Source organism: Rhea americana, unplaced genomic scaffold, assembly GCF_003343005.1.
Source record: "Rhea americana isolate MKP2758 unplaced genomic scaffold, rheAme1 scaffold_0, whole genome shotgun sequence".
Lineage (NCBI taxonomy): Eukaryota > Metazoa > Chordata > Aves > Rheiformes > Rheidae > Rhea > Rhea americana.
Window position 1 is genome coordinate 4021200 of NW_028185037.1, and position 25064 is coordinate 4046263.

The window sequence follows — 25064 nt, forward strand, 5'->3', positions numbered from 1 at the left end:
TCTTTTTTTTTTCTTTTTTCTTCTTTTTCTTTAAAAAAAACAAAAAGTTGTTCGCAGTTGCAGAACAGGTCTGAAACAGTGTAGTTATAATAACTAACTCGCATGTTGGAGCTTGCAGTGTAATTGTTGGACCTCAGTTCTCCCCATTAATTAGAAGTAGGATTTAGGCAGAAGATACTCAGCTACGAGCTGCCAGATGCAGTGCAGCGAGCTATAGGATGTTAACCGGTAGAGGCGCGATGTGAAGGAAGAACAAAGTACCCACGTCCCCGCTTCCTCCCTAGCGATCATCAGTACGGGCTACCCGCTGATCCGTTCTTCTGGCCATCGGACTTGAGCAGTAGCTAGCTCTGCGGTATGTTACTTGACGTGCAAGATACTAGGATGCCCTTGCAAAGTGGTTTGAAGGCCATGGGTTTTTCCAGCTTTTTTTAAAAAGCAAGCAGTAGTTGCAAATCTGGAATAACAACTTCATTTGGTGATACTAAGCTGCCAGCCTTACAGAAACCATCTTTTTGATTAATATTGAACATCTAGTAATAGAGAAAAAAATTACTTTAAAATGCAAATTAGGAGATAGGAGTATTTGAAAATGACCAGGTTTATGAAGCCCTAGTTTACAAAATACATGGATACAATCCTCCTTTTGAGCCAGCTAAACTCCTTAAACAAAGCAGAATGGAGAGGAGAGGGGGAAAAAAAAGGAGGGGGGAGAGGCAGGACTGAGAGTTAAGACTAAATAAGATTATTGTAGCTTTGCTAGCAGTAGCCTTTTTGAATGCAAGATTACAGTCCTGCTCTTACTGGCTCTAGTGTATGGGATGGTACATAAGGATTTTTATGTACGTGTATAGATCTATTACATATGTATGTAAATAGATATGTATATGTGCACTGTTTCTACATAATTTCAAAATAAGTTATTTAAACATGAAAACATTCTAGATGTGATTGCTAATGGAAGTGCTACAAGTGAGCTTTTTGCGTGTTTTTTGAACACGCAAATGTTAAAACTAATAGAAAACTGGGTCTCTATGCCTTGATATAAAAATGTACTTATAGTGCTGTAGCTGATATTGACTATTAACTTACTTTTGAATTGCACAAACCAGTATCAGAGTGAAAAATAGCAGAGATTAGACTTTTTTTTTTGTTTGGTCCCATCAAATTGTGTAAGATTGCTTTCACTCCTTAAGGGTGTATGTGTTTTTTTTCTTTTTTTTTTAAATCAATAATCTGCCTTAATTGAAATTCTCCTGTTCAACATTTTTATTCTTAAGAATCCTTACTCTGTAACTGTTACTGTTGTGTACATTTCCATGTATTTTAAAAGTCATTATGCAATTAATAAGTAATGAAAATACATTAGATCAGTGACTAATGTTTGGCCCAAATGCTCACTTCACTTAATAGTTGTATCCTGTTGTGTCTCTAGTGAATATCTGTAACTCATGTTAACTAATTTGGCACAGATGGTACCTTCTCCCTCAGAGAAGTGAGGAAGGGAAGTACTTGAGATGAGAAGTGGCCTTGTATTCAGAAGGGAGGAGGAACCTCCCTTGAGCGCTTTCTTAAATGTCAGACATACTTTTGGAAGTTTAGAGTCTCTTGCTTAATCAGTCCTTAAGCAGTTGTACGAAGTAGCACTTCGTGTATGTCAGCCTAAAAATCCCCTCCCCCTAATTTTTCAAAATCCTGCTTTGTAAAGATATTATAGAGAGTACATAGCTCTAGGTTCATTGCTCTGTATCTGTCAGTTATCCTTAGCAGCTTCCTGTCTGTGCAAGCTAGAGGGTCTTTCTAGCTGACAGTCTTTATCTCTTTCCCCAGCCCGTGTCAGGTCTAGGGAGAAGAAGAATTCTCAAGGGGAAAAGAAGTTTACTTCTAAAACTCCTTTCCATAGCACTTCCCTGTTTATCATTAGCTAACATTGTGGTGCTGGAGGGGTAGAGGAAGGAGAAAGAAATCCTCCGCACTCAAAACTGCCACCTGAATGTATGTTAACAGATTTATCTCCATGCTTACAATTATCTACCTTGCCCAATACGTAATCCTGAGCTTTAAATTGGGGAGGCCGTGGTTTGGAAGAGGTCATCTCCTCTTCACTTGTTGGGCTGCAGTTGAGATCCGGTTGATCCTTTTTCGATGTGAGGTGGTGGATGCTTGGATGCTCTTGAATACTGATAGTTGCTTAGTGTTTCTAACAGTGGAGCCAAGAAGAGGGAAGGTGGCTTGGATGTTGTCCCAGAGCACAATGCTTAAGAAACCTCATGCAAACAAAGGGTGGGACCATTGACTCTGCTTCCAGTATAGGGTGATTTTTCAGTTTTCTTGTTCTACATTATACAACAAGCTTTCTCAGTAATTTCTRTTCTTTAACTAGCAGTTTCTGATAGCCCTCTGCCTGTGGACTCCATAAAACAGTATTAATGTGGGCTAAAAGAGGCACTGAAATAGATCAGTAACTTCCCTTCCTTGCCACCTCCTTCTCCCCTCCCCCAGGAGAGGACCAAGATTTTTTTCTTCTTCCTTTTAAACAAAAACGAAACTATCTTCTGTTTAGGTCCTGTGTCACTTAGTTTCTCTTTGACCAAGGCAAGCCAGATGTAGTTTCCAGTGGTTTCTGCATTTTTGCATGTTGGAGAGGAGGGAAGTATGAGCTCCAGAAGAATTTTCTGTGGTTGAATATATGATCTCTTCCACAGCATTTCTATCCTACGAGGGCTTTTGGGGTGTGTGAAATTGCATGTGTCAGATGTACTGTGCGTGGGGGCTTTGCGCTACTCCTGCTGATCTGGTTACTGTTATATTTCTTGAGAAGAAGAAACGAAGTGTAAGTGACTTGCCTACCATCAGTCACATCCAACATGATGGATCTTTATGAACTGTATTGTGGATGCTGTCTTTAGCCTGAGCTTTAAGCTGTCAGGACATAACAAAGTTTGTATATTAGGGTACTTTGAAAGCTATCAATGTTTTTTTTTCTTTTTAACATTGTATTTAATGACCAGCAAATGGTGAGGGAATACTTTCATTCTCCTCTTCACCTCCCAGTATAATTTTACTTAACATTAGGGATTTTTGCCGGTTTGATTCTTGGGACTTCTCCAAATGTGAGTTTTTAAGTTGGAAGGTTGCACATCAAGAGACCTCAGACTTTCTGTGCTGTAGCAAGTGTTGCTTGCTGCAGCACCACTCTGAAAAGCAGCCATTATTTGCTTGGTGTCTTAAACTTGCTGAGACAGCAGGACAGGAATAGAGAATTTGCTTACCTGGGAGCCAAGCAGCTTCACAATGAGGCCGAAGAAGAGACTGAATGTATGTGTGTGCTCATACACCCTTTTTGACCAATTTTGAGAAATGTAAGAGTTGCCGCTTGCAAACAGAAGTAGAATCTTTTGCATATATAGAAATCTATGTATGCTTGCCAATACTTAAAGTAGTCCAAACTTCTGAGCCTTTTAGCTTTGCATGATCTTGGAATTTTTCTTGTATTCTAGTACCCTTCAAGATATTTATTGCCTGCTTTTTATTTATTTATTTTTATTATAATATAGTTGCCCTGTGCCCAGCTGATAGAATTTGAAAAATTGCCCTTTAAGTAGAGAGAGCAAAGCAAAGTTCAATTACAGAATAGCAGCCTTTGGGAAGAGGCCTCAGAGCTGGGTTTGAACTGTAGGAATTTCCTGACACAGAATTTGGTAGTTAAGCTGCTGGATATGCTTTTTATGTTATGGCTACCTGTTCTGTTGTCAGAGATTTTACTGTTTGCTCAGACCAGAACAGTTAATGGCCAAAATGAAAAATCCCTTGTAGCAACCTTAACTTCGAAGCTCACAGTTAAGAACTGCTGTGTCAACTGTCCAAATTCAAAAACCGTTTTCTGCAGTTATAGCGATCTAATAGGCTTGGGAATGTTTCCAGCTGCCAGACTTCTTCAAGGTGCCCAGCTTTTTGCTTCTGYCTTGGTGAGCTAAACCCAAGTAATGATCTGGATAGTTTATACGACGTGCAACAAAGCGAGAGAACGTTGAACAATGCTGCTGCTTTAAAAGTCTTGCCATGATTTTTTGGATCTGAAGAAGGGACCAGGTTTCTTGCATCTCTCCAGTATTCTCATTAAAATAGAGTTAAGTACTGATTGGTGTTTCTTTATAGAGATAAATATAATGGTTGAGCTTGTTAGCTTTGATAGCACCTTGTGAATTTTTTCCACCAGATTTAGCTTTTTTTCAGTGCTGTTAGTAAAAACGAAGGAAGGCTAATTGCATTATTTGTCTGAAGTTTTTATTGGCTTTTTGGATGTAATTACAAAATAGTTTGAATTGTTCATGGGGTCTTTTCTTCCTTTGGACAGCTCATTTATAATACTTCGTAGCCTTGGACCTCAGTACATTTTCTGATTTGTACCATATGCCCACTTCTTACTTCCTTACCTGAGGAAACCTGAGCTTCTTGATGAAATAAAGCCCTAAGCTACTGCATGACAAATAACTGGTAACTGACTTTTGAGAGTTTGATATGATGGATTGTTTATGTTCMATGGATTCTTAAACTTAGAAAGATTTTGAATGTTTCCTTCTCGGCCTTTCATGGACTTGCGACTGGTGAAGATGGAATCTGCCCTTCCACAGGGGCAGTAGGGCATTACATTTCTCCATTGTGTTGATCTGTGTTAAATGACTGAAAACCTCCTTGTGCATTCATGTTTAGGCTTTTGGTCAACTAAAATATTTGGAAGTCTTAAAAGCAGAAGCTCTAAAGGTTCAGCTCAGCTTCTTTCTTCATGATAACATAAATTTGTTGCACCTCAAAATACCAGCATTTTTTATCACTTTCAAGCAAAGATCTGACTTGGATTGCTTCAGAATCTGCTGCATGTGAGCTCATCTCTGCTCTTCTAAATTCAGAGGGTCTTGACTTCTGTTAASTATGCGATAATGCACAAATGCTAGTTGAGGCTTAATATCTTAGTCTTCTAGATCTGTTCATTTCCATTCATTTCCTCCTTAACTTCACAGGACTTTTCTGTATTCTTACATTACTGTTTGCTGCCATGCTATACATATTTGTCTCTGTATCAGTCTCTCCAGATGTTTTTATCAGTGATAATTGTTGATTATGGCTTTTCTGTCTACCTAGACTATGTATATCTTGTTTAATCTGCCATTTTTCTCAGAGCCAATTTCTGGTTTCTGTTAATCTGTGTGTGGCTTTTTTTTCTTTCCTTCTTCTTCATAAATTCCTTAAACGTTGGTTTAAAAATAAATATTTGAATGAATAAATATTGTTGCAGAGATGAGCCTCTAAACTGCCCCAGAAAGGCAGATCAGTTGATGAAGTATGTGGAATATTGCTGATATGCATCATGTAGAACTAGAATTTATGTACCAGTGCATAGGGGCTGTGGGGGAGGGGAAAGTAAGCTTAAACTTGTCTTATGTTTATACTAATCACTAACTTTTTTTTCTCTAAGGTTGTGGCTTTTGGAGACAGTATTTGCTTATGGTGTTCTAGGAGACCCTGTTTGGTTTCTCAACTGAGGTTTCATGATCTCTTGCAGCAGAGCTTCCTCCTCCATATACTGCAATTGCAAGTCCAGATGCCAGTGGTGTTCCTGTAATAAACTGCCGCGTGTGCCAATCACTAATCAATTTGGATGGCAAGCTACACCAACATGTTGTTAAGTGCACAGTTTGCAATGAAGCTACGGTAAAAATGGATTTTTAGCATTTTCTTTTTGTAGAGGGAAGGGGGGAAAGGTAGAACTGTACAGCTGTTGGAATTCATGTCCTTACCTGCAAAGGGTGAGTCACTCACTGACATCCCTACAAAAGATCTGTCAGTACAACTGTTAGTGTGTTAGCGCGTTCAAGGATTGCTAGCACAAGGATGATCATAAGCAGTTGGAATAAATCTTTGTATTATGGAGTTTACTGGTTGAAATGTTTCTTTCTGAGGCAGAGAATAAAAGGTAAAGGTTTTAAGTAATTACTTATATGTAAAGAATGGTGAAAGAATAACAAATTTAATAATTTTAAGAGTAGAAAAAAAGTGCCTGATCCATGCATGTTCTCCTGGAGCTGTGCTTTCCCCCTGAAATAATTCAGTCAATATGTCAGGTAGCTAACAAATCATAGCATGATAATTTTAAAACATAGGAATTGTGGGTTCTTTTCCACCTACTGCAGTGGTTACTGGCCCTTATGTCCCTGCCTCCCTCCACCCTTTCTTAGYGCAAATCTTTAGCTCTTGAGATCCTTGTAGTTCTTCTGTCTGACAGTTTTGGGATCTGATACTGCACTGGTCCACAACTATTTGGAGACATTTACATGGAAATTGTGGATTGTAATGCATACGGGGTGGGATGGGGTGGGAATGACTTTTAGCCTTATCCAAAGAACAGGAAACCTTAAATCCTTAGGAAAGTGTCTTTCACTTAGGAGTAAGAGTGGAGAACTTTTCTTGCCTATACTGTTTCTGCAACTATAATGTTTCAGTTTCAAGAATTGTACAGCTTTTGAGACCTGTGAATTTCTGTTTGAAAGAAACCCGGAAACTTGATTCCCAGCTTTAAGGAAGATAACTGCAGTACAGTTTAAAATAAGATGACAGCTCAGCAATATCTGCATAGTCTCTTAGTAACTGTGAGCCAGGCTTTGAGTCCCTTATTTCTAAATAAAGTCATTGTACCAGGCAAGGAGGCTTTCTTGATATTTTGTCTGATTTTTTAAAAAAATATACAACTGCTTAAGCTTACACTTGAAAAAAGAACTATACTGAAGACTTGAATTCTTTATTGCTAAAATATGAATTTCAAATCGTTTGTAGAATTAGTTTGTTGCCAAATATGTTCTGGTGAGAAAATACGCATCTTTTTTTTTTTCTCTTTCTTTGGGGAGAGAGAAAACTTTCAATTTTGTCCTGACTCTCAGGTTTTCTTCTGTAAGAACTGTATTTCTCTGTTAATATAAACTTGTTGTGTAAGTTATTTTGTTTTGTTTATACTTTTATGGGGGGGGATGTATGGAAAAAGTGAATTGCTGTAACTTCTCATGTGTATTGTGTGGTTTTTCATTTAGCCAATCAAAAATCCTCCTTCAGGGAAGAAGTATGTTAGATGTCAATGTAATTGTCTGCTTATCTGTAAGGATACATCTCGGAAAATAGGCTGTCCRCGACCAAACTGGTAAGAGTAAACAAACTGTAAATGCTTTATATCATTTTCTTTAAAGCAATGACATACCATGCATTGAGTATTTAAAACTAGAAGACATTCAAGCCCAGGCAGAGCTTGTACAGACACTTAAGAGTATAWGGGAATTACTGCATAGACAGTGGTAGTGTCATCTTGATTTTTAGATTAACTTACTCAAAGAGAAAAACTTAACTGTTCTTCTGTTGTATTTAATGATAGTCTCARTCATGTATTTCCTATTTATTAGATCTTGCATAAGGAACATACACTGTAAAGAACAACAGAGAAGAAAACCACTTCTCGCTTTTGGGGAGTAGCATTCATAATTTCCTGTAGACCTGATTACTGTAAATACACAGGTTACTCTGCCTCATTCTGAGTAAGGATTTCAGAATGAAATCAGAAAAGGAGAAATAGGTCGGCTTCATTCTTGTCTTCCCTTCTTTATTACCCTGTGGTACCATCTCTCCTCTCAACTCTTCTACTTTAGTTTACACATTGTCTGCAACTGCCGCAGTGAGCGTTCTTACCATTGGGCTTATAGTACTAAAGTACTAAAGATCTCACAGAGCTAGGAGTTGGTTTGAAGTGGTGTAGCGCTAATGGGAGAAACTGAAGTGAAAGCTGGATCTGCAGATACTTGAGTGGAAGTTCTATCACATTGTGTGCCATAGCCACCAACCTGCTGACTCTTCTAGTTTTGAATCATGAGAGATTTGGGGCTAGAGAATGAGGAGGATTTTTTACTAATGCAGTATGGGGAAAACATCAAAAAATTGCAAATATCTTTTCAAAAAGTGTTCATGGGATACTTCAATTGTAATACATGATATGGTTGGTAACAAGGCTGAATCTGAAACTCCTTAGTTTTAATAAAATGTTTTCTGAAAGTGTATGTCTCTTCAGCAGCTTTCCTAAGATAGCTTATGTATCTGTTTTAGTGGAAGATGAGCAAAATTACAGTACTCTGAAGCAGAGAGTTGAGGAATATGCTCTAAAGGGAAGGCTTTAACCTGAAAGGAAGCCACATAGGCCACATTTTTTTTGTTGTTTATAGGGAGAGGTGCAGTGCAAATTAAACAATACTTCTAGTTTTCCCTTCACTTCTTTCATACCAGGAAGTCTGATCCTCACCCTGCTCTGAATTGCTTAATTTGTGTACTGTCACTTTTTTTGATGGACAAATTATATAATTAAATTGGAAACACATTAAACATAAAAATACTTATTTTTTTTCTTAAGGTAAATTGATTGCTTGTGTTTATTCAAACTTGGATGTTTTTCTTTAATTCACTCCATTTGAAYGGAACTTTTACTATAAAAATGCAGAGAGGCTACTTACATTGACTTCTTAGTACTGTGGGAAGAAGGAATATCTGACTTGGGAAGGAGGACTAGGTTATGAAAGAATCCTTACTCTCCTATTTGTTTCCATATAGATATGTGCATTTCAATTCACAGGCTTGCTCAGCATGGATATCAAGATTTTTCCTTAGGTGTTTCTGCCATGTGATTGCAAGTCTCTGATCTCTACAGGCATCTGRCATGCATGGATGATCTTATAATGAAAGAAGATGTTTTCAAAATGGAAAATGAAAAAACAATGAGAGACCAAAACTAGATGCATCATCTGCTTAAAAATTAGATTATAATTTAGAAGTGTAACATATTTGGTAGTGACTGACTGAGCTAACTGCCTAAATACATCATCCTTCCCCTTTGCTAGTTTAATTACATGTAATGTTCTTAACACAGTAGACGCATCATTACTCTTGGTCCAGTAATGCTGATTCCAGAAGAGCAGCCAGCTCAGCCTGCCTTGCCAGTTCAACCAGACGGAACAAGAGTGGTGTGTGGGCACTGTGGAAATACGTTCCTTGTAAGTAAAGTATCAGATTCTCCTTCTCACCTAAATGTGCTRTCGCTCAAACTATTGTAAGCACTTCTAAGAGCATATTGCCTCACTCTACTCTTGTCAAGACACTAAGGTTCCATCTGTGTGCATATTGCCATGGATGTATAGTCTGTATTTTATTATCTACACAAATACTTTCAAGGAAACTTTCAATGTTTGTTCCATTATATTGATGGATGAAGCTCAAAGTCAGAGTTATTCCTTAAAGATGTGAGTGGACAGTATTGGAAAAGGAATTTGTACTTTTAGGTTCTGTTTTGACTTGCAATGGTAGTCGTGTTTTGCAGCGGCTAAGATGATACAGGTTCTGCCATTGCCATGTGGACCCCTGGAAGCCGTTACCGTAGCTCGTCCCATTAGCCTGTCGGTCAGTTGTTACGGGACTGGAGTTTTTGGTTTATATCTGAGACTGAAAGTTTCTTCCCCTTTTGTAGCAAAGAATGCAAAAGTACTATTTTACTGTAAGCCATTTTTGCAACATTTTACATAAATAACGGACTGGCATATTTGAATTTTGCAATACATAAGTAAGTATATTAGCTTTAACTTCACCATTCAGCAGCACTAGAGTGAGTTTGTTGGGTTTCTTAGTTCTAAGAAGTGGCTAACATAAGTGGTACAACTGAATGACCTACATAGTCTTTAGTGTTGTTACGTTCCTGGAACAAGGCTTGTAAGATAGGTAAGGGCCCGTGATGACTCWAGTGCATCTCATGAAAGGAGGCAGAGGTTGTGCTCCATGTTAGCTTAGATAAAATATCCATAGTGAGACAAGGGTTTGCTTGTGATGAGTTTTATAATGGAATAGACTTGTTCCTCGRTATCTTACATCATTTTTGAGGATCGGTGAAGTAAGTAATAATGGCTTAACTACTATAGTAGATGAAGAATGTAGGGAGCAAAAGGTGACTTTAACACATTTTTAAGGAGAATAGCAACTTGATTTGTGAATTTACATTTAGCATCTGAAAAAAATACTAGAGATGCTTGAGGAACACTATTAATTCAGACTATATATATATATTTACATGTATACACATACACGCACAATATATATTATATATAAAATATATAAAAATATCCTTGCTGAAGCTTGTTGAAGAACAGAAGTCTGTAACTACATAAATAGAGCTGGAGTGGAGTATATGCATGTGGTTTGTTTGTTTTACCGTGTGTTAGAAACTTAGGCACCTGGATAAACACTGTAGTCTGGTACTGAGTTGTAATTTAATTTTATAACACAATTAGTGTTTTAGAAGTGCTTTAAAACTGCACAGGCAAAAGCAGTACTGTAGACAGTTATGGTATAAAGTTCTAATCTATTCTCTTAACACAAAAGAGCATCTCTACTACATGATTTAATCCCAAAATGTTTTATTAGGAAAAGTCAGCATCACAGAACCAAATTCTTTTCACTGAACTCTTGGTCTGTCTTTGGGTACTCTCATAAGCATGGATGTTTTTGAATCTTAGTTCCTCTATTCTATTTCTGTAAGTGTAGACCAAGTTAATACTGCAGTTTACAGTATGAACTTCCTTAGGTGGCATTCTGCTCTGAAAAGTTAGGATAATGTAAGAAAAAATATTTAAAGGCTACTTTTTTTTTTAACCCTTAACTACCAGATTGTGCCCTAAAAAAACCCTAAGTTTTCTAATTGGTATTGTACATGTGACTTCAGATCTGACAGCTACATGTTGGGAAATGCATCACTTGGAACTTCAGACCTATCTGCCAGTAAGACTGATGTACAGTTTCATAGTACATTAAAAAATCTTCAGTATCTTCAGAAAACTCAAAGTTGTATTCTCTTATACTGAGCAATTAAGAAAAGAGACCTCTTTCTCACTTTCGTTTGMTAGACCTTTACCACCAATCTTAGCAACAGAAAAAGCTAGAAAATGTATTAGATTCTACAAATACAAATTTTACTAAGAAAAATCAGCAAATTGCTTGGGTTTGGGAGTAGGCAGAGAAGCAGCAAAAAATAGAGGAAGTGCTTTAGCCAGTCTAGAAACTCAAGTTTTGTGAAGATATTTCTGCAGTTTAATATCTTACATTGTAAAGAAAAAATACAATGCTAGATAWCTCTCAACAACCAGATAAGATTTTTTACTTAACTTGGCAGTTTGAAGGAGAAGGAGGGGGAGGGGGGAGAAAAAAGAACTGGGGAGGAAAACTTAAAATTGTCTATTGCTTGCTCTATGTTGTCTCCTAAGAGTATCTCTTTGTCCACCTGCTCTGAACGTACTTCATGCCGTATAAAAGCATAATTATGGGCTGGGCTATCCCAGCTTCTGCAGATTTTTTTCTTTTTTTTTTTTTTAATGCCCTTGTTCTGAAAGACAACTTAGTGTTATCCCCTGATACATGTTCTTTTATTAAGTTATCCAAAGCTCACTCATTGCTATGGAGCATCATCAAGTACTAATTAAATAACAACTTAAATGTATGGTCTTTTGGACAGGTTTTATGCTGGAATGTTCTGTTTATTTATAAATAGTAGACAGAAGATACAAGCAAATGTAGAAGTAACTTAGGACTGAGTTGATGAGTTACTGAGGTGAACTATCAGTAATTACTGGCGTTTTTATTCATTAGATTTTTATCTTGGATAACCTGATAGCCTTTTTTATGTTTACATTTCTATTGTTTCTGGCAGATTTGGAGTTCAGACAAATGCAAAAAAGTGGTAGAACAGAAAAGGAGGCCGAGGTGATAATTTGACCGTCCTGATAAACTACAATCTGATATGGTCTTGGCTTTTTTAAGACCGTGGATTTGGACTGTGGCTGAGTTAATGTTTCAGCTTGTAGTAAGTCGTTCGCCCACCCCCACTCGCAGAGGCTTCTGTCTGTAATTTGTGGCTGAGAGAGGGATGAGACTGAGCTGCCTTTAGGAACGATGACAGGCAGGAGAGGGGTGATCCCGGCTCCCCCCTCATCTTCCTGCTGCTGCCTTGCTTTCGAAGAGACCCTCGAGGAAGGCAAGGCTGCGGTAAGCTACGCAAGCCGCAGGTACTTCATCGATTGTACTGTGTCAGTTTCCTTGCTCAGGACTCATCAATTTCAAGCATAGGTGGATTTTTAGTATTATCTTAAGAGAAATACCCGAGATTCTTCAGAAAACTGGGAAATGCTTTAACTTATGTAGGCGTTTTGCTTTGCAGAAGGCCGGGGGGCGGGGGGAAGCTCTGCCTGGCAGACACAGCTGTGTATAGCTGCCTAAACATGCGTACGTACATGTGTGTGTGCGTGTGTACACGTGTGCACGTTCTTCCTGCCCTCCCCCGTACTCCCGTACTGAATGGGTTAGTAACAGGCCTACCCTCGGAAGGAAGAAAGCTTGCTGCGTTCGTTCAGCGATTTCTCCGCTCAGCGCTGAGACGTTTTAGGACTTCTCCAAATTTCAAATCAGTGTTTCAGTACATCTAATCAGTGACTTGGATTATTGTTTTATTTCATTGTATTATTTCCGTTAGAAAAATCTCCCGTTGTTATTAGGAGGCTAAATGTCCCATAACTGTAGCCTCGAGTTTTATTAGTAGCCTGAAACAAGATTAAGTACTTTAAAGCATCCTGGACTATAAATGAAAATACTCACTTCAAACCTRAGGTTAAACTACTTGTTAAATCCACCAAAACTCCAAGAATTATAATGTTTTTTAAAGTAAGCTTTTTTTGTATGGCGTTTTGTGTTGCAAACATGATCTGAATTAGTGTAGTTTGAATAACTTGTCAAGGTGCCTTTTTTTCTTGTTGATAATATTTCCTATGTCTGCAGAAGTCATAACAGAATGCTTCTGTGACTTCCAGGTAACTTGCAATGAAAACAGATTATCAGTGCTTCTGTTAGCTCCCACAAAAATTGGAGCTTTTAGGCATTTGAGTATATTTTTATATCAAGTAAAAATACGGATAGTAATTCATCAGGAATCTTAAAATCCATCCAAAGTTACTCGTTAATGATTGTTGTAAGAGGAATTGCCTACCCTGGGATAAATCTAGTGTGCAGAAATGAAATTGAATTACAAAGAYGTTAAATTTAAATCCTGGAGTTAGGTTTCTGTCTATTTCTAGAATTGTTTTCTAAACAGCTGAAAGAATACCTCTGAAGAGGTCTGTCTCCATCCCCCAACTGTGTATTATCTCATTTATCCCTATTGTAAAACCAAGGGAAACTGATTAGTGCTTTGCATGGATGCATGTGAATAGTTAATGTATTTCTGTGTCAAGAATATAGAGGTAGAATCAATGCCCATAAAATGCGTCACTTGGGTGGGGAGTATTACAGAAGTTTTCATTTCAGGTGTTTAGTTTGTCAAATAGAAGTTAGAATTATGGGAAAACAGTTTGACTGAGTCTCTGTAAGCAAATGCTTTCCCCCCCTCCCCTCCAATAAAACTTGTAGTGTAAACTGATACTTTAGAAACAGAGAAAACTAAAGGAGTTGTTTGTAGTGGAGAATTAATCCCATTAGAAATAAATAACATTGTTTGCCAGCCTTTTGAAGGTCTCTGTCATACTCTGAATACTWTGAGACAAGCTTTTTGATGAAAGTAAGATTCTATTGGCTTAGCTCTATAAGCCTGTGATTTTAGGTTTGTATGTAAAATCATGAATTCATTCTCAGGGTTTAAATGATGTTGTGATGTGTCTAGGTCTTATTCATTACAATTGTGTATCTGCTTGTTTATAGCAGATACAATAATACAGCTCATTTCAGTAGACTGACTTTTGATTTCTCCTTCAGATAAGGAGAATCTGAATGGAGGCATTAGTATTCTGTGCTGTAGTTTGTTCCTGTGATAATTTGTGTCATGACTCTGTAATTTATCAGGGGAGGGGATATGAGAATTGTGTGTGTACTTAACCAGGAAACAGTGCTAACTCCCTCCAGTTTTGAAAGGCAGCAGAGAAGAGCCAGGGTCCTGTGTTTAGACTGGGTCCTGTAAATGAACACCAGCAAGATCCGCATAAATATGTGACCAGAAAGCTGTAACTGGTTTCCGGATATGATAAGCAAGAATTAACAAAGTGAAAACTTCTTAGTCTAGGGCAAATAGTGATATCTCTTCTCCCTACCCTCAACACCTATTGACAGAGTAGGACTTGTCTGTTAAAAGATGAGCAGAAACTGAAGAGTTTCCAGACTATGATGTTTCTATACTTCCATCATAGAACTGTACTGTATTATATTGGCAATGGCAGTTTCCTGACCTGTATATGTGAGGGAGGAGATTTCACAAGAAAAAAGAAAATAGTGTAGTCCTCGGAGACAGTAGTGCTAGCTATATTCAGTGTCTAAATGGTTCCTTGCACCTCTTGGAGTAGGTGACTGGACTGAAGGAATGCTGATTGGATTGCTGGTTTGTTTTTAAATTGTATCACAGTTTAACCCATTACAGTATAACTACTTGCAAAGAGAAGAGAAATATTCTTATACCCCTGTTTAAGGCAAATGTGTTAAAATCAGGTATTCAATACTTGTATCATAGCAGAATGAGATTTAACAAATCTTGTTGTTTTAAACAGTATATGACTCGTTTGTTCAAGATAACATTGTACAGTGTTACTTTTGCTAGGGCTTTATCCCAGATCCCCATGCCCGCTTCTGCATGGAAGTCTGTGACTATACTATATAGGTTTTCTTACATGTTAGCTCTTTAAAATGTTATCGAAGTAGTCAATACTGTACCTTTATGTAAATAAAACTTATATTTTAGAAAGTAAATACCTTTATTCTTTAACCTTTATGTGAACACTTAATTTTAGCAAGTGATGCAAGAGTTAGGGAAAGATGGGAAAATACATCTGTCTAATGATGCCAAAGAAAACATTTATTTTGATTCAGGGTATGTTCATAGTCTTGGAAATAAGAGGAAAAAACAATGTTAATATTATCACATTGCCTATACTGTCCCTGTGGATGGGATTGCATTGCGTCAAGCAAGTCTTGTAATAATAAGACAAGTCATGGGAAATTTTCACATGGAAAACCCAATCCTAAATTGCCACTGACAAAAGGGCATCGTATTTACGAAAGAAAGCAAGAAACAAATCAGAGAGAGCCTGAGAAGCAAAATGTTTTCACAGTGACATTTAGCATGAAGTAAAGCAAATGCTTTCTCAGGCCAGTTCTCAACTTTTTTTTCTTCTCTTTTTACAGTGGATGGAACTGAGGTTTAACACACTGGCAAAATGCCCACACTGCAAAAAAATGTAAGTTTTCTGAGAACAGAATTGCATACATGAACTTTTAARTATGTTGCCAAAGTTTCTTTTGTAAAAGTCTTTTGTGTGAGATGTCTGCCATGCATATTGTTTTGCCATGCTCACCTGAATTTCATGACTAAAGAGCACGTTCATGTACATGTGAATTCTCCCCTTGTTAGGCACAGATCTGTAACTTTGATATATTAAACTTGCATTTATTAAAATGCTCTGATTGATTTTTGTCAGAGGCAGAAGTAAGCTGCTAACAATTGACACAGCTGGGTTGGTAAAATTAAAAATTTGGAATCTTTTTTTAATGTCCTTGAAATCTTATCACTTCATGTAGTTAATCAGACGTCACATTTGAATATAGAGTTCAATTCTCCTTGTTTTGAAAGAAGGGAAGGAAATAATTTTTTGTTAATTTCAAAGAGGTTTCATTCATTTCATAAACTGTACTAATTTGTGTTAAGCATGTTACTGCATTAGCCTGTTTAATGTTTGTGAGTTACTATGGTATACTTTGTCTACTCATTTGACATTACTTCAGCAAGAGGGAGATGTTACTTGCATCAGAGAAGAATTAAATTGGAATACAAGACTTGGAAGAGCAGAGTTGGTTTATTTGTTTAGTATTAATAGTATTAAAAGCTATGCTTCAAACATACTTTAATTTTGCTTGGCATCTCAACCACAGGGTGTGAAATAGGACTGACTGGTTTATTTGAAGATTTGCATTCCCTTGAAAGGCAAATATTTTTTCCAGTTAAAGGAGCAGATAACTTGCACAAAAAAGGGAGAACCATAGCTGAATTGCACGTTCTAAGAAAAGCTGGCAGGTCCCTCGGGAATAAGAATGCTTAGGATAAATGTATTTTGAGTGTCAGCATAGCACAACCTGAACTTCGAGTGAAAGGATTGAAACCTGTTACTGAAGTATTTGATAGAGAGGTCAGTCTGGTGATGCATTTAACCTCAAGAGTGTAAATGGGTATGGAATAGTGGACTTGTTTGCTTAAATCAAATAAGCTAAGGATCTTGACGAGATGTTGTTTTACAGGTTACGGGCAGGGTTTCTTATTTCCTTTCCTTCTTATTCAGTGGTTTTTTTTGTTTTTTAATTTTTAATTTTTCAGCTTTTTAAAACTAATTGCAATTAATGTTGATAGCTGACCCCAGTTTATCCCTTTTACTTGAATATCCTTAAGTACAAAATGATTTGCCGTTTAACCAAAACAAAACAACCAAGTAATTATCCAAAAGTTATACCATGTGATCTTTTAGTTTGTCTTCTATTGATTTATGTAGGTTGTATTTTAAAATCTACTTGGAACTTCTTCAAAGTGCGAAGCTTGCCTACAGTGCACTATCTGTACACAGTAAAACTGGAGCATCCCTGCTGTGTAATTTGTGTAAATTACAGCTTAACTGGCAACTGCAAGAGTTGCAGAATACAAAACAAATTCTAATAAATAGAGACTTCTGTCCTCTGGCTTAGGATGCAAATTATTGAATATTACAATTTAGCTTTGAATGGGTTGTTTGATCTCTTCCTGTGTTTGAGATGGTGACAGTCAGGAGTTCTGCACTTTGACATGCTTAAGGACTTCTTATACAAGTATTTAGGGCACAGTGTAGGTGAGGCAGAACTTTGACTCGTGATGATTGAATAAACAACTACAGTGACCCACTGCTTTTTCTAATCCTTTTTCAGAGGTCACTGTACCTGTAGTCAGAAGAGAATGTGTATTGTTCAGTTTCAGGAAATTATCACACAGCTTTCTTCATTAGTAGCTGAGTAGTTGAATGTGGAAAATACCTTCTGTTGAATCAGCCGAACATTGTCTGAAAAAAGGATGGAATAGATTGAAGCAAAAGGCACCGTCAATCATGGCAACACTAGATTTCTTTTTCTACCTCCCCCCTCACCCCCGAAGACATTTGAGATTTCTAGATACCAAATTCTTTTCAAGACTTTTCTCTCAAAAACTTTGTTTTAAAATTGCTTGTGAACCTAAAGATAAAATCTTAAAGTCTTTTTTAGAACATAACACTCAATGGTGTGCATATATATTGGTAAAATTAAATTTTTACCTGTATGAATAAGCATGTGTGAAGTCTCTAATACATTCTGCAATAAATCTCTGTAAACAGATTGTCTGCATTAGCCAAGTAAGTGGTCACAAACTAGGTCTTAATAAGAATGCAAGGGGAAGTCAGGATTCAAAGAATACAATTTCATTACACCCAAGAGTCAAAAATGAAATAGTAATGTTCTAAGAAAATAAAGCAATTATGCCTTAGAATACATAAATTAAACAAAACAACCTATCTGGATGTTAGGTGAAACAGTATCTTTAGTTTCCTTTTATTTTATTTATTTTTAAATTCCATCTACCTGCCACCAGTGGTCACAACTGTAACTTTTATTTTTTCCATATTCTTCATTTGTAAAGAAACTTATTAAAAAACAGGAAATGAGTTGTGATGCACAGAATAAAATAACTTACTCTGTAAATGTCCAGGTGTCTTTGGAAATAGACAAGCCTGCTCATGCCAATATATTTAAGGTGTTTGAGAGCTCTAGGATTTGTATTAGTTCTGCCTGACACAGGCAGTTAGTTGCACATTATCTACCGCATCAAAACAACAAATGCAATTAATGAGTAAGCTGTTGCAAAACACTTCTGTTTCGTAGTATAGAGGATTATCTTTGTGTGTTTAAAATACAAAATCTCAGATATTTATCACCCTCTTTCCAAACATGTGGGTGTTTTAGGGAGGGCTTCTAGAATCTTTCTCCTCCTGTTTAATGATGGGAGAAGGGAGAATTACTGTTTTGTCTGCTGCTGTCTTTCCCAAGCTGTATATAAACTTTTCCTTTTCCTTTACAATGCACTTACCCCCCCCCCTTTTTTTTAAGGTGTGTCATAATGATGAAGATCTCTAATGAGCATTTAAGACCTTTGCACTGTAAAGCCTATAGGATGATAAAGGAAAACCTCTCTTGAGGTTTTTTCTTTTATAATTACTACCTCAAACTGCATTGGCTTTATCTTTTGTATCTTCTGCTGCTGCCGAAAGGTCTGGCAGGTGCCTTAGCAGCAGCTCAGAAAAAAAGAACTGCCTTCCAGATGGCTTTGTTGTGAGTCAACAAATGAAAGCAGCATCTTTTGGTATTTTTTTAATGTTGTTCCTTTTGACTCCAGTTTAATATTTCTGAATGTGCATGTCAACAGGTCTTAAAACTTACTATCTTTATTTCAACTTCTCCCTCTGTGGAGAGAAAAAAGCAGTTACAATTAAATAAAGCTATTCTATTTTTCTTCCTTTTTGTAGTATTTTGGGAGATAATTTCATTTCTTCCCCCCACCCCTACCCGTTTTATTTGATAGAAGGTGGCAGACCTTGAGGGAAATATGGGTGGAAAATAAACATGGCAGTTTCAATGTTATGGTTGCAAAAACAAGGTCCTAAGTCAGACAGCTTTGGAGGTAAAGATCGCTTTCCCCAAACGAACTATGTCTCTGTGTGAAATATGCAGTGCAGTAAATGTAATGCATGTTTTAGATAAATTAGATACGATACTTCTACCAGCTTGTTAGCTGATTAATGCTTATTTTAAAGTATTCAACTCTGTAATAATAAAATCAATCCGCTGAGTATATAGCTAGGATATTTTGCAAGGGGAGGAACCGTAGTTCAATTTGACAAGCTCAGTACTCGTCAACGCAAGTTTTGGAAGCTGTCTGTCCCCTTTCCCCTTTTATACAGCTCCAGATTTGTTTGTTTCCCTTGTGCTACTGGAATAAGACACTTCATATCTTCTAGAATGGCCACAGGAGTTTTAAGGGTGGATTTGGGGGAGCCAATATTATTTTTACTTGTGTAGTAGGTCAGGTTGTCTGTACATGGTAAGATACCATTATTTCTCAAATAAGGAGTTCCCATCTCCCATCCACTACCGACTGCAAATGTGTATGGTGAGGCTTTTAGTTTGAAGTAACTTCTCCTGGAAAATTAAGCAGAACAGTTTTTTGACTTTTTCTTTTGAAAATATATAGCAGATGGGGCGTTAATGGTCACACAATAGTCAAGCCTTGTCCTGCAAGTTGAAGCTCAACTTGTGCATGTTAGTTTGAGGACTCTTTCTTGAAGCATTTTAAAAATTCCTTATAAAGAAATAAGCAGCTTTACTACAGTATTAAGTCAATCTGTTTGAAAGCTAAGATGAATTTAAAAAAAAAAATCTAGTCACATGCTAAGCATATGAGGCCTTGCTATGCAGCTAATTAACCGGAGCTAGAAATCTGCTTGGTCGTATGACCAGATGAACAGTTCAGCATTCCTTTCTTCTGTAATTTGTTTATCTGAAATATGTTGAACTATCATGAGATGTAAATGGCTTTCGCTTGCATCTTTGAACACAAAGGAGAAGCACCCCAGCATTTCTAAAGGAGTGTTGAGCCCCTGGAATGGGAGGAGGTACTTTTCTGATGATAGCATGCTTCAGGATGCTTTGGAACTACCTCTAGGACAGCAGTAGGTGTTTTATGAAAGCACTTCTACTTCTCTGACCTTTTCAGCTGACCTACCCATTCATACTCATATTTTCCTCACCAGTGTAGGTGATTAAAATACATGATTAAAATGTGGTTAAAAATGCCTGATTCAAGATATATTTGCCAAACAATACCAAGCTTTTGGAATATTTTTCTAATGTGTACTGGAGAATCTAACCTTTTATTTCACTTTATTCAATTTACTAAAATTTTGCATTCAGTTTGTCTGAAGCACTGCAGTAGCTTGTTTAATTTGACAGAGACATAGTTGTYTGCCTTGGAGTTTATACTATAGATAGTGACAGAACTTCTGAGGAATTTATCTATCTTGGTTGTCAGCAGATTTGTGCGGTTAATGTAACTTGTGGTAGAGCTCTAAAAGAAAATCTGAAAGTAAAAAATACTTGTAACATCTTTGAAGTTACTAAAACTGACTGTAAATGTCTAAAGGGTTTTAGTCTTTAGAAGCGTGATGGACATGAAAGATTTCCATGTTTCTGACTGAGGAAACAATTAACTTTTTTTTTTGGGGGGGGGAAGGTTATATCATCAAGAAATTAGGCAGAGTTTGGCCATTCAATAGTTTTGGATGAATTATTCCAGGAAATAGACTATGCAGGTGATTGCTGTGACATTGAGAATTTCAGTTTCTTAGATGTTGTGAACATATTATGAAACACTCCTTAGTCTTTTAATAAATTGTTGAAGTTATGAAGCAACCCAAACTGTAGGTCGGGCACTGGTCTCTTTGCAAGTATCTAGATTTTCAGATACTAAAATTTCTGTTAATCTTCATCTATAAGCAAATTTAAACAAATATGTGGACTGTCTTTTACTTTCTTTTTGGTATAATTGTTGACTTTACCTACTACTTTAATAACTGAAGATGACCTGTGTTCTCATTCTGTTTTTTCCCCATTTAGACTTAAAAATTTTTTTATTATTATTTTACCTTAATTATTTTCTTGCAGTTCTTCTGTTGGAAGTGCACTGCCACGGAGACGCTGCTGTGCATACATTACAATTGGAATGATATGCATCTTCATTGGAGTTGGATTAACTGTGAGTGATGTACTATGATGTACTTGCAGTTTTGTAGGGGATGCGCATGTTTGAAGGAGCTACCCTGAATTACCATCTCTTCTTTCCCCAGCATCTGAGCAAAGGCCTTAAGCTTACATATTTTTTCCTTCCCTATTAAAACCATAGGTTTAATTATCACAGTTAACTAGAAAAATAAATTTTGTTTTTGAAAAATGTTCTGACACTTTGAGATTCTCATTTTCCTGACACTAAATCTGGCTCTCTATCTCTTAAACTTCAGTCTTATGAAAAATGATTTAACATGGTTTTAGAAATACCAGAACATCTGGTTCTTGCTAGGGCTTTCAAAACTTCCAGGTTTCCAGAAATACACATTGTTATGTAGTTGTGAAAATAGGTCTTGTTACACTGTGGGGAGTGGGTTTCAAAGAGTTAAAAATATGGATATAGCTTTACAATGCATACAAACTTTAATGAATAAAACCAGGTGATACACTATTTACAAATTAAAATCCTCAAGTTGCATTAGCCTATTATGAATAGTGGACTCTGGCTTCCTTTCCACTTGAACCATGTGGTCATTAGAACTAATTTGTTACCCTGCAGTTCCAAAACTACGTATGGGAAAACATGTTCATATATGTGATTCTCACTGTGTTTAAATATAAAAAATTATCTGGGCTTTAGTGTAAGTTACATGAATTACAAAAGATTTTCCCATTTTCCTAATAGAAACTATTTCTGGCTCTTACTTCTTGTTTTTTGTTTAAACACCCTTACTGAATTTTTTTTCCTGTGAGGCATTGGAGCAGGTTGCCCAGGTCCTGACTGAACTGAGCCACCTTGTCTGAGCTTAAAGCTAGAAACCTCCTGATGTCCCCTTCAAAGCTCAATTATTCTATGATTGTTTGAAATTAAGCAAATATCTGATCTATCTTTACTTGGATGAAAATGGTGCTGAAATGCTTGTCAATAAAATTTGCTCTTCATGAAGAGCAGGTACTGCTGTATAGTTATTTTTTTTTCTTTCTTTTTAGGTTGGGACACAAGATTTTGCCAGACGATATCATGCAACATATGTTTCCTGGGCTATTGCTTATCTCCTAGGTTTAATCTGCCTCATTCGAGCTTGCTACTGGGGAGCCATAAAAGTCAGTTATCCAGAGCATAGTTTTGCATAGAGAAATTGGTAGATTATAGCTGAGGAACATCTAGTAATTGTGGATACTGCATCCTGGACACTTTTAAAACCTTTCCTGTAAGGATTCCATTCAGTTCAAAATAGTTTTAAGACTGGGGGTCTTTAAGAACAAATGTTCATTGCACTACATAATATGCAAATAGTTTGTTTTGCTGCTAGATTCCCTAGCTCTGAATACTAAAGCTTTGTTTACATGTTCATAACTCTGTCTTTATAGGTGTTGGACTTCATTCCAAGAGACAGTATTAAGTTTTACATTTCCTTAGTTATGTTAAAATCAGTCTGCCGTTTTTTTGGTGATCAGTAAGAATTCAAAAGCAAGAGTGTTTATAAGTGTTTCTAAATAGCTTCACATTTGTACTTAACATTTTAACTAAAACTATATCAAAGTGGCTTGCTTTAAAACCTAAGCAATAAGCATTTTGCTTGAACTGCTTACTGTATCTTTTTGCCTAAGATCCTAGTGACCTTATTCAGGAAGTGAAATTTATGAGTGTATTTTAAAAGACTGACACTGTTGCTAGAGAGACATTTGTAAACACTGTATGCTCTGAGATTTTTCAGGTAGAAAAATGCAATATTTTGGTAGTCCAGTTAAATTTCCATTTATCCAGGATGGTTTTCAGTTAGAATAAATGCTTTCTCCTCAAGAATCTTGGGACTTCCTTTTTTTCTTTCTTTTTATTTTTTTTTTCCTCCCCTTCCTCTTTTCTTTCTGTTTAACTGGCAAATCCTAAAAGCCATGCTTGGATTATGGAACTTAACACTGGTTATTTGTACAAGTTCCTTTACAGGGTCTAAGGGAAGCATTTCATATGACTTGTTTTGTAATACTTCAGTGTCGTTAGCTGACAATAAGGTGGTGATGGGTTGCCTCTTACTTTCCTCTGATCATGTCAGATTTTTCCCTGTTTAGGAGAGATGCACTGGTCACTGCAAAGGGAGACACTGTAACTTCACATTAACAGCTGTAATGAGAAAATGAGTAAACTATTACTTGGATCATTCCATCAAAGTACACCTAGTCAATTTAGTTCTGACTTAGTAAAAGAATACGGAAACAGAAAGATTTTTCTAATGATGTATTCACAAAGGATTGAGGGACCAGTTCTTGCACTGCCCATCTTTATAGTTTTAAACAAGTTTTTGCTAAATTCAGAAGGAATGTCCTGAGTGGTTTAGATGACAGTAGTAATTTAGAAAATGGGGTCAGATGGGTAAATTAATGTGGATGTTTCAGGGATACATGTAATTTAAATTATCTATGTTCCTGCAAGGACAAAATGATATTAAGATAAGGATTTTTGAGCACAATAAATGTAAATGAACAAACTGTAAATGATCTGTCTTTGTATGATGATAAATGTATAAAAGCAGTAGCTCAGGATTACAATGTACCTTTTACAAGTAAACTAATAAATAAAGATTATTATTCAAAGTTAATATTTTGTTGTTTATGCATATGTATAAAATAAGTAGAAGAATTACCAAAATGATGTAGAAACAACATAGGTATTGCACAACAGATGTCAGCTCTGCCCTTCTTGCTAAATGGCAGCCTCAGGAATATAAGAGACAAAAACAAATTGATTTCTTGATGTTTAGGAAGAATGAGGAGAAAGTAAATAAAGGGTGAGATTGCTGTTGGGAATGTGCTCTCTGTAGCAATGGCTCATTGAAGGAATTAATATATATATTTCTCTCTTCTCCTTACCCTCTTCCCCCCCCCCCACCAAATTGTAGAGGATTACTGCTCGTTTGTATCTTAAACGTTGGGATACTTCTTCTAGCTGTCTTGCTTTTCAAAACACTGCTTGCCTTCTGCATCCTGACAAAGCATGCTGGTGCTGTGCAGAAAATCATCCACTACTTCTGTGGCTTAAGGGGTGTTGGGGGGGAAGCCTGGGTATAATGTTAGATCAGTGAAGCAAAGAAATTCAGACACTTTTTTTTTTTGCCTGCTTGAAACTACATTTCGTATATCATGTTTCTAATTTTTCTCATCTTTTTGAATAGTTGGGAAAGTAAGTGGACAGCAGTCTGTTTTGTGTGGATGAGGATAATTGCACAGTACTGGCTACTGTTTCCTTTTGCAGAGTGACTATTATAATAATTTCTGTAAAACATGATGCATTTTATTATCACACTCAACTAATTTTTTGGTACTTAAGAATCTTGATACTTTATCAAGATCAGTGGAACTTGCTGAGATTCTACAAGACTTGGATCTGAATTTTTGGAGCAGGCTTGTTTGGAGGCTATCATGACATTCTGTGATGGACTACAACTTAGTCCACTAAGTTTTCTATAAGCTTTACTTTTAAAGAAGAATCCCTCACAGTGCATACTGTCAGCTAAAAACTTGTAGCTTTATTAATCACTAATTTATTTTGTTGACTGTTAATGGTCTTTTGCTTGACCTATTATTTTGTTGTGGGTGGGAGACAGAGCTTTTGAAATTCATAAGGAAGGGCTTTTGAACTTCCAGGTTTTGTGTTTTCACTTTCCTGCTTTCCCTTCTCTCCCTTTCACCAATATCTAGACACACACACACACACACACACACACACACACACACACACACACACACTCTCTCTCTCTCTCTCTCTCTCTCTCTCTCTCTCAATGTTGCTGACTAGGAAATACTTCAGACCCTAAAAACATTTATTTTTTTAATGAGCATACTGATAAGTATCTTAATGTTTTTGTTTCTATTTATTATACATAGATATCCTCTACTCAAATGCTATCTTTTATTCTAAAAAGAAAGAAAGTGTATGCTATTTGATTATCAGGAGGTCTTTGTCACAAGTAGCATGTTTTTTTTTTTTAAAAAAAAAAAGAGATTTCAAATCAACTAGATATGAAATTCACCATGAAACACTTAAGAGAAGTTACTGAAGCAACCTTTGAGCCATTCATGCTTATTGT

The 25064-nt window shown here is 36.6% G+C and overlaps 1 protein-coding gene across 1 annotated transcript in view; it reads left to right on the forward strand.

Annotated features, from left to right (window-relative positions):
• Positions 1 to 23576, forward strand: part of PIP4P2 (phosphatidylinositol-4,5-bisphosphate 4-phosphatase 2) — a 24757-nt gene extending 1181 nt beyond the window's left edge. The window contains exons 2-7 of the mRNA XM_085298963.1: positions 5564 to 5712; positions 7083 to 7189; positions 8954 to 9077; positions 15280 to 15332; positions 20860 to 20950; positions 21970 to 23576. Coding sequence (XP_085155089.1) covers positions 5564 to 5712; positions 7083 to 7189; positions 8954 to 9077; positions 15280 to 15332; positions 20860 to 20950; positions 21970 to 22113 — 668 coding nt within the window. The 3' untranslated portion in view covers positions 22114 to 23576. The remainder of the gene's footprint in view (positions 1 to 5563; positions 5713 to 7082; positions 7190 to 8953; positions 9078 to 15279; positions 15333 to 20859; positions 20951 to 21969) is intronic.
• The last annotated feature ends 1488 nt before the right edge of the window (positions 23577 to 25064 follow it).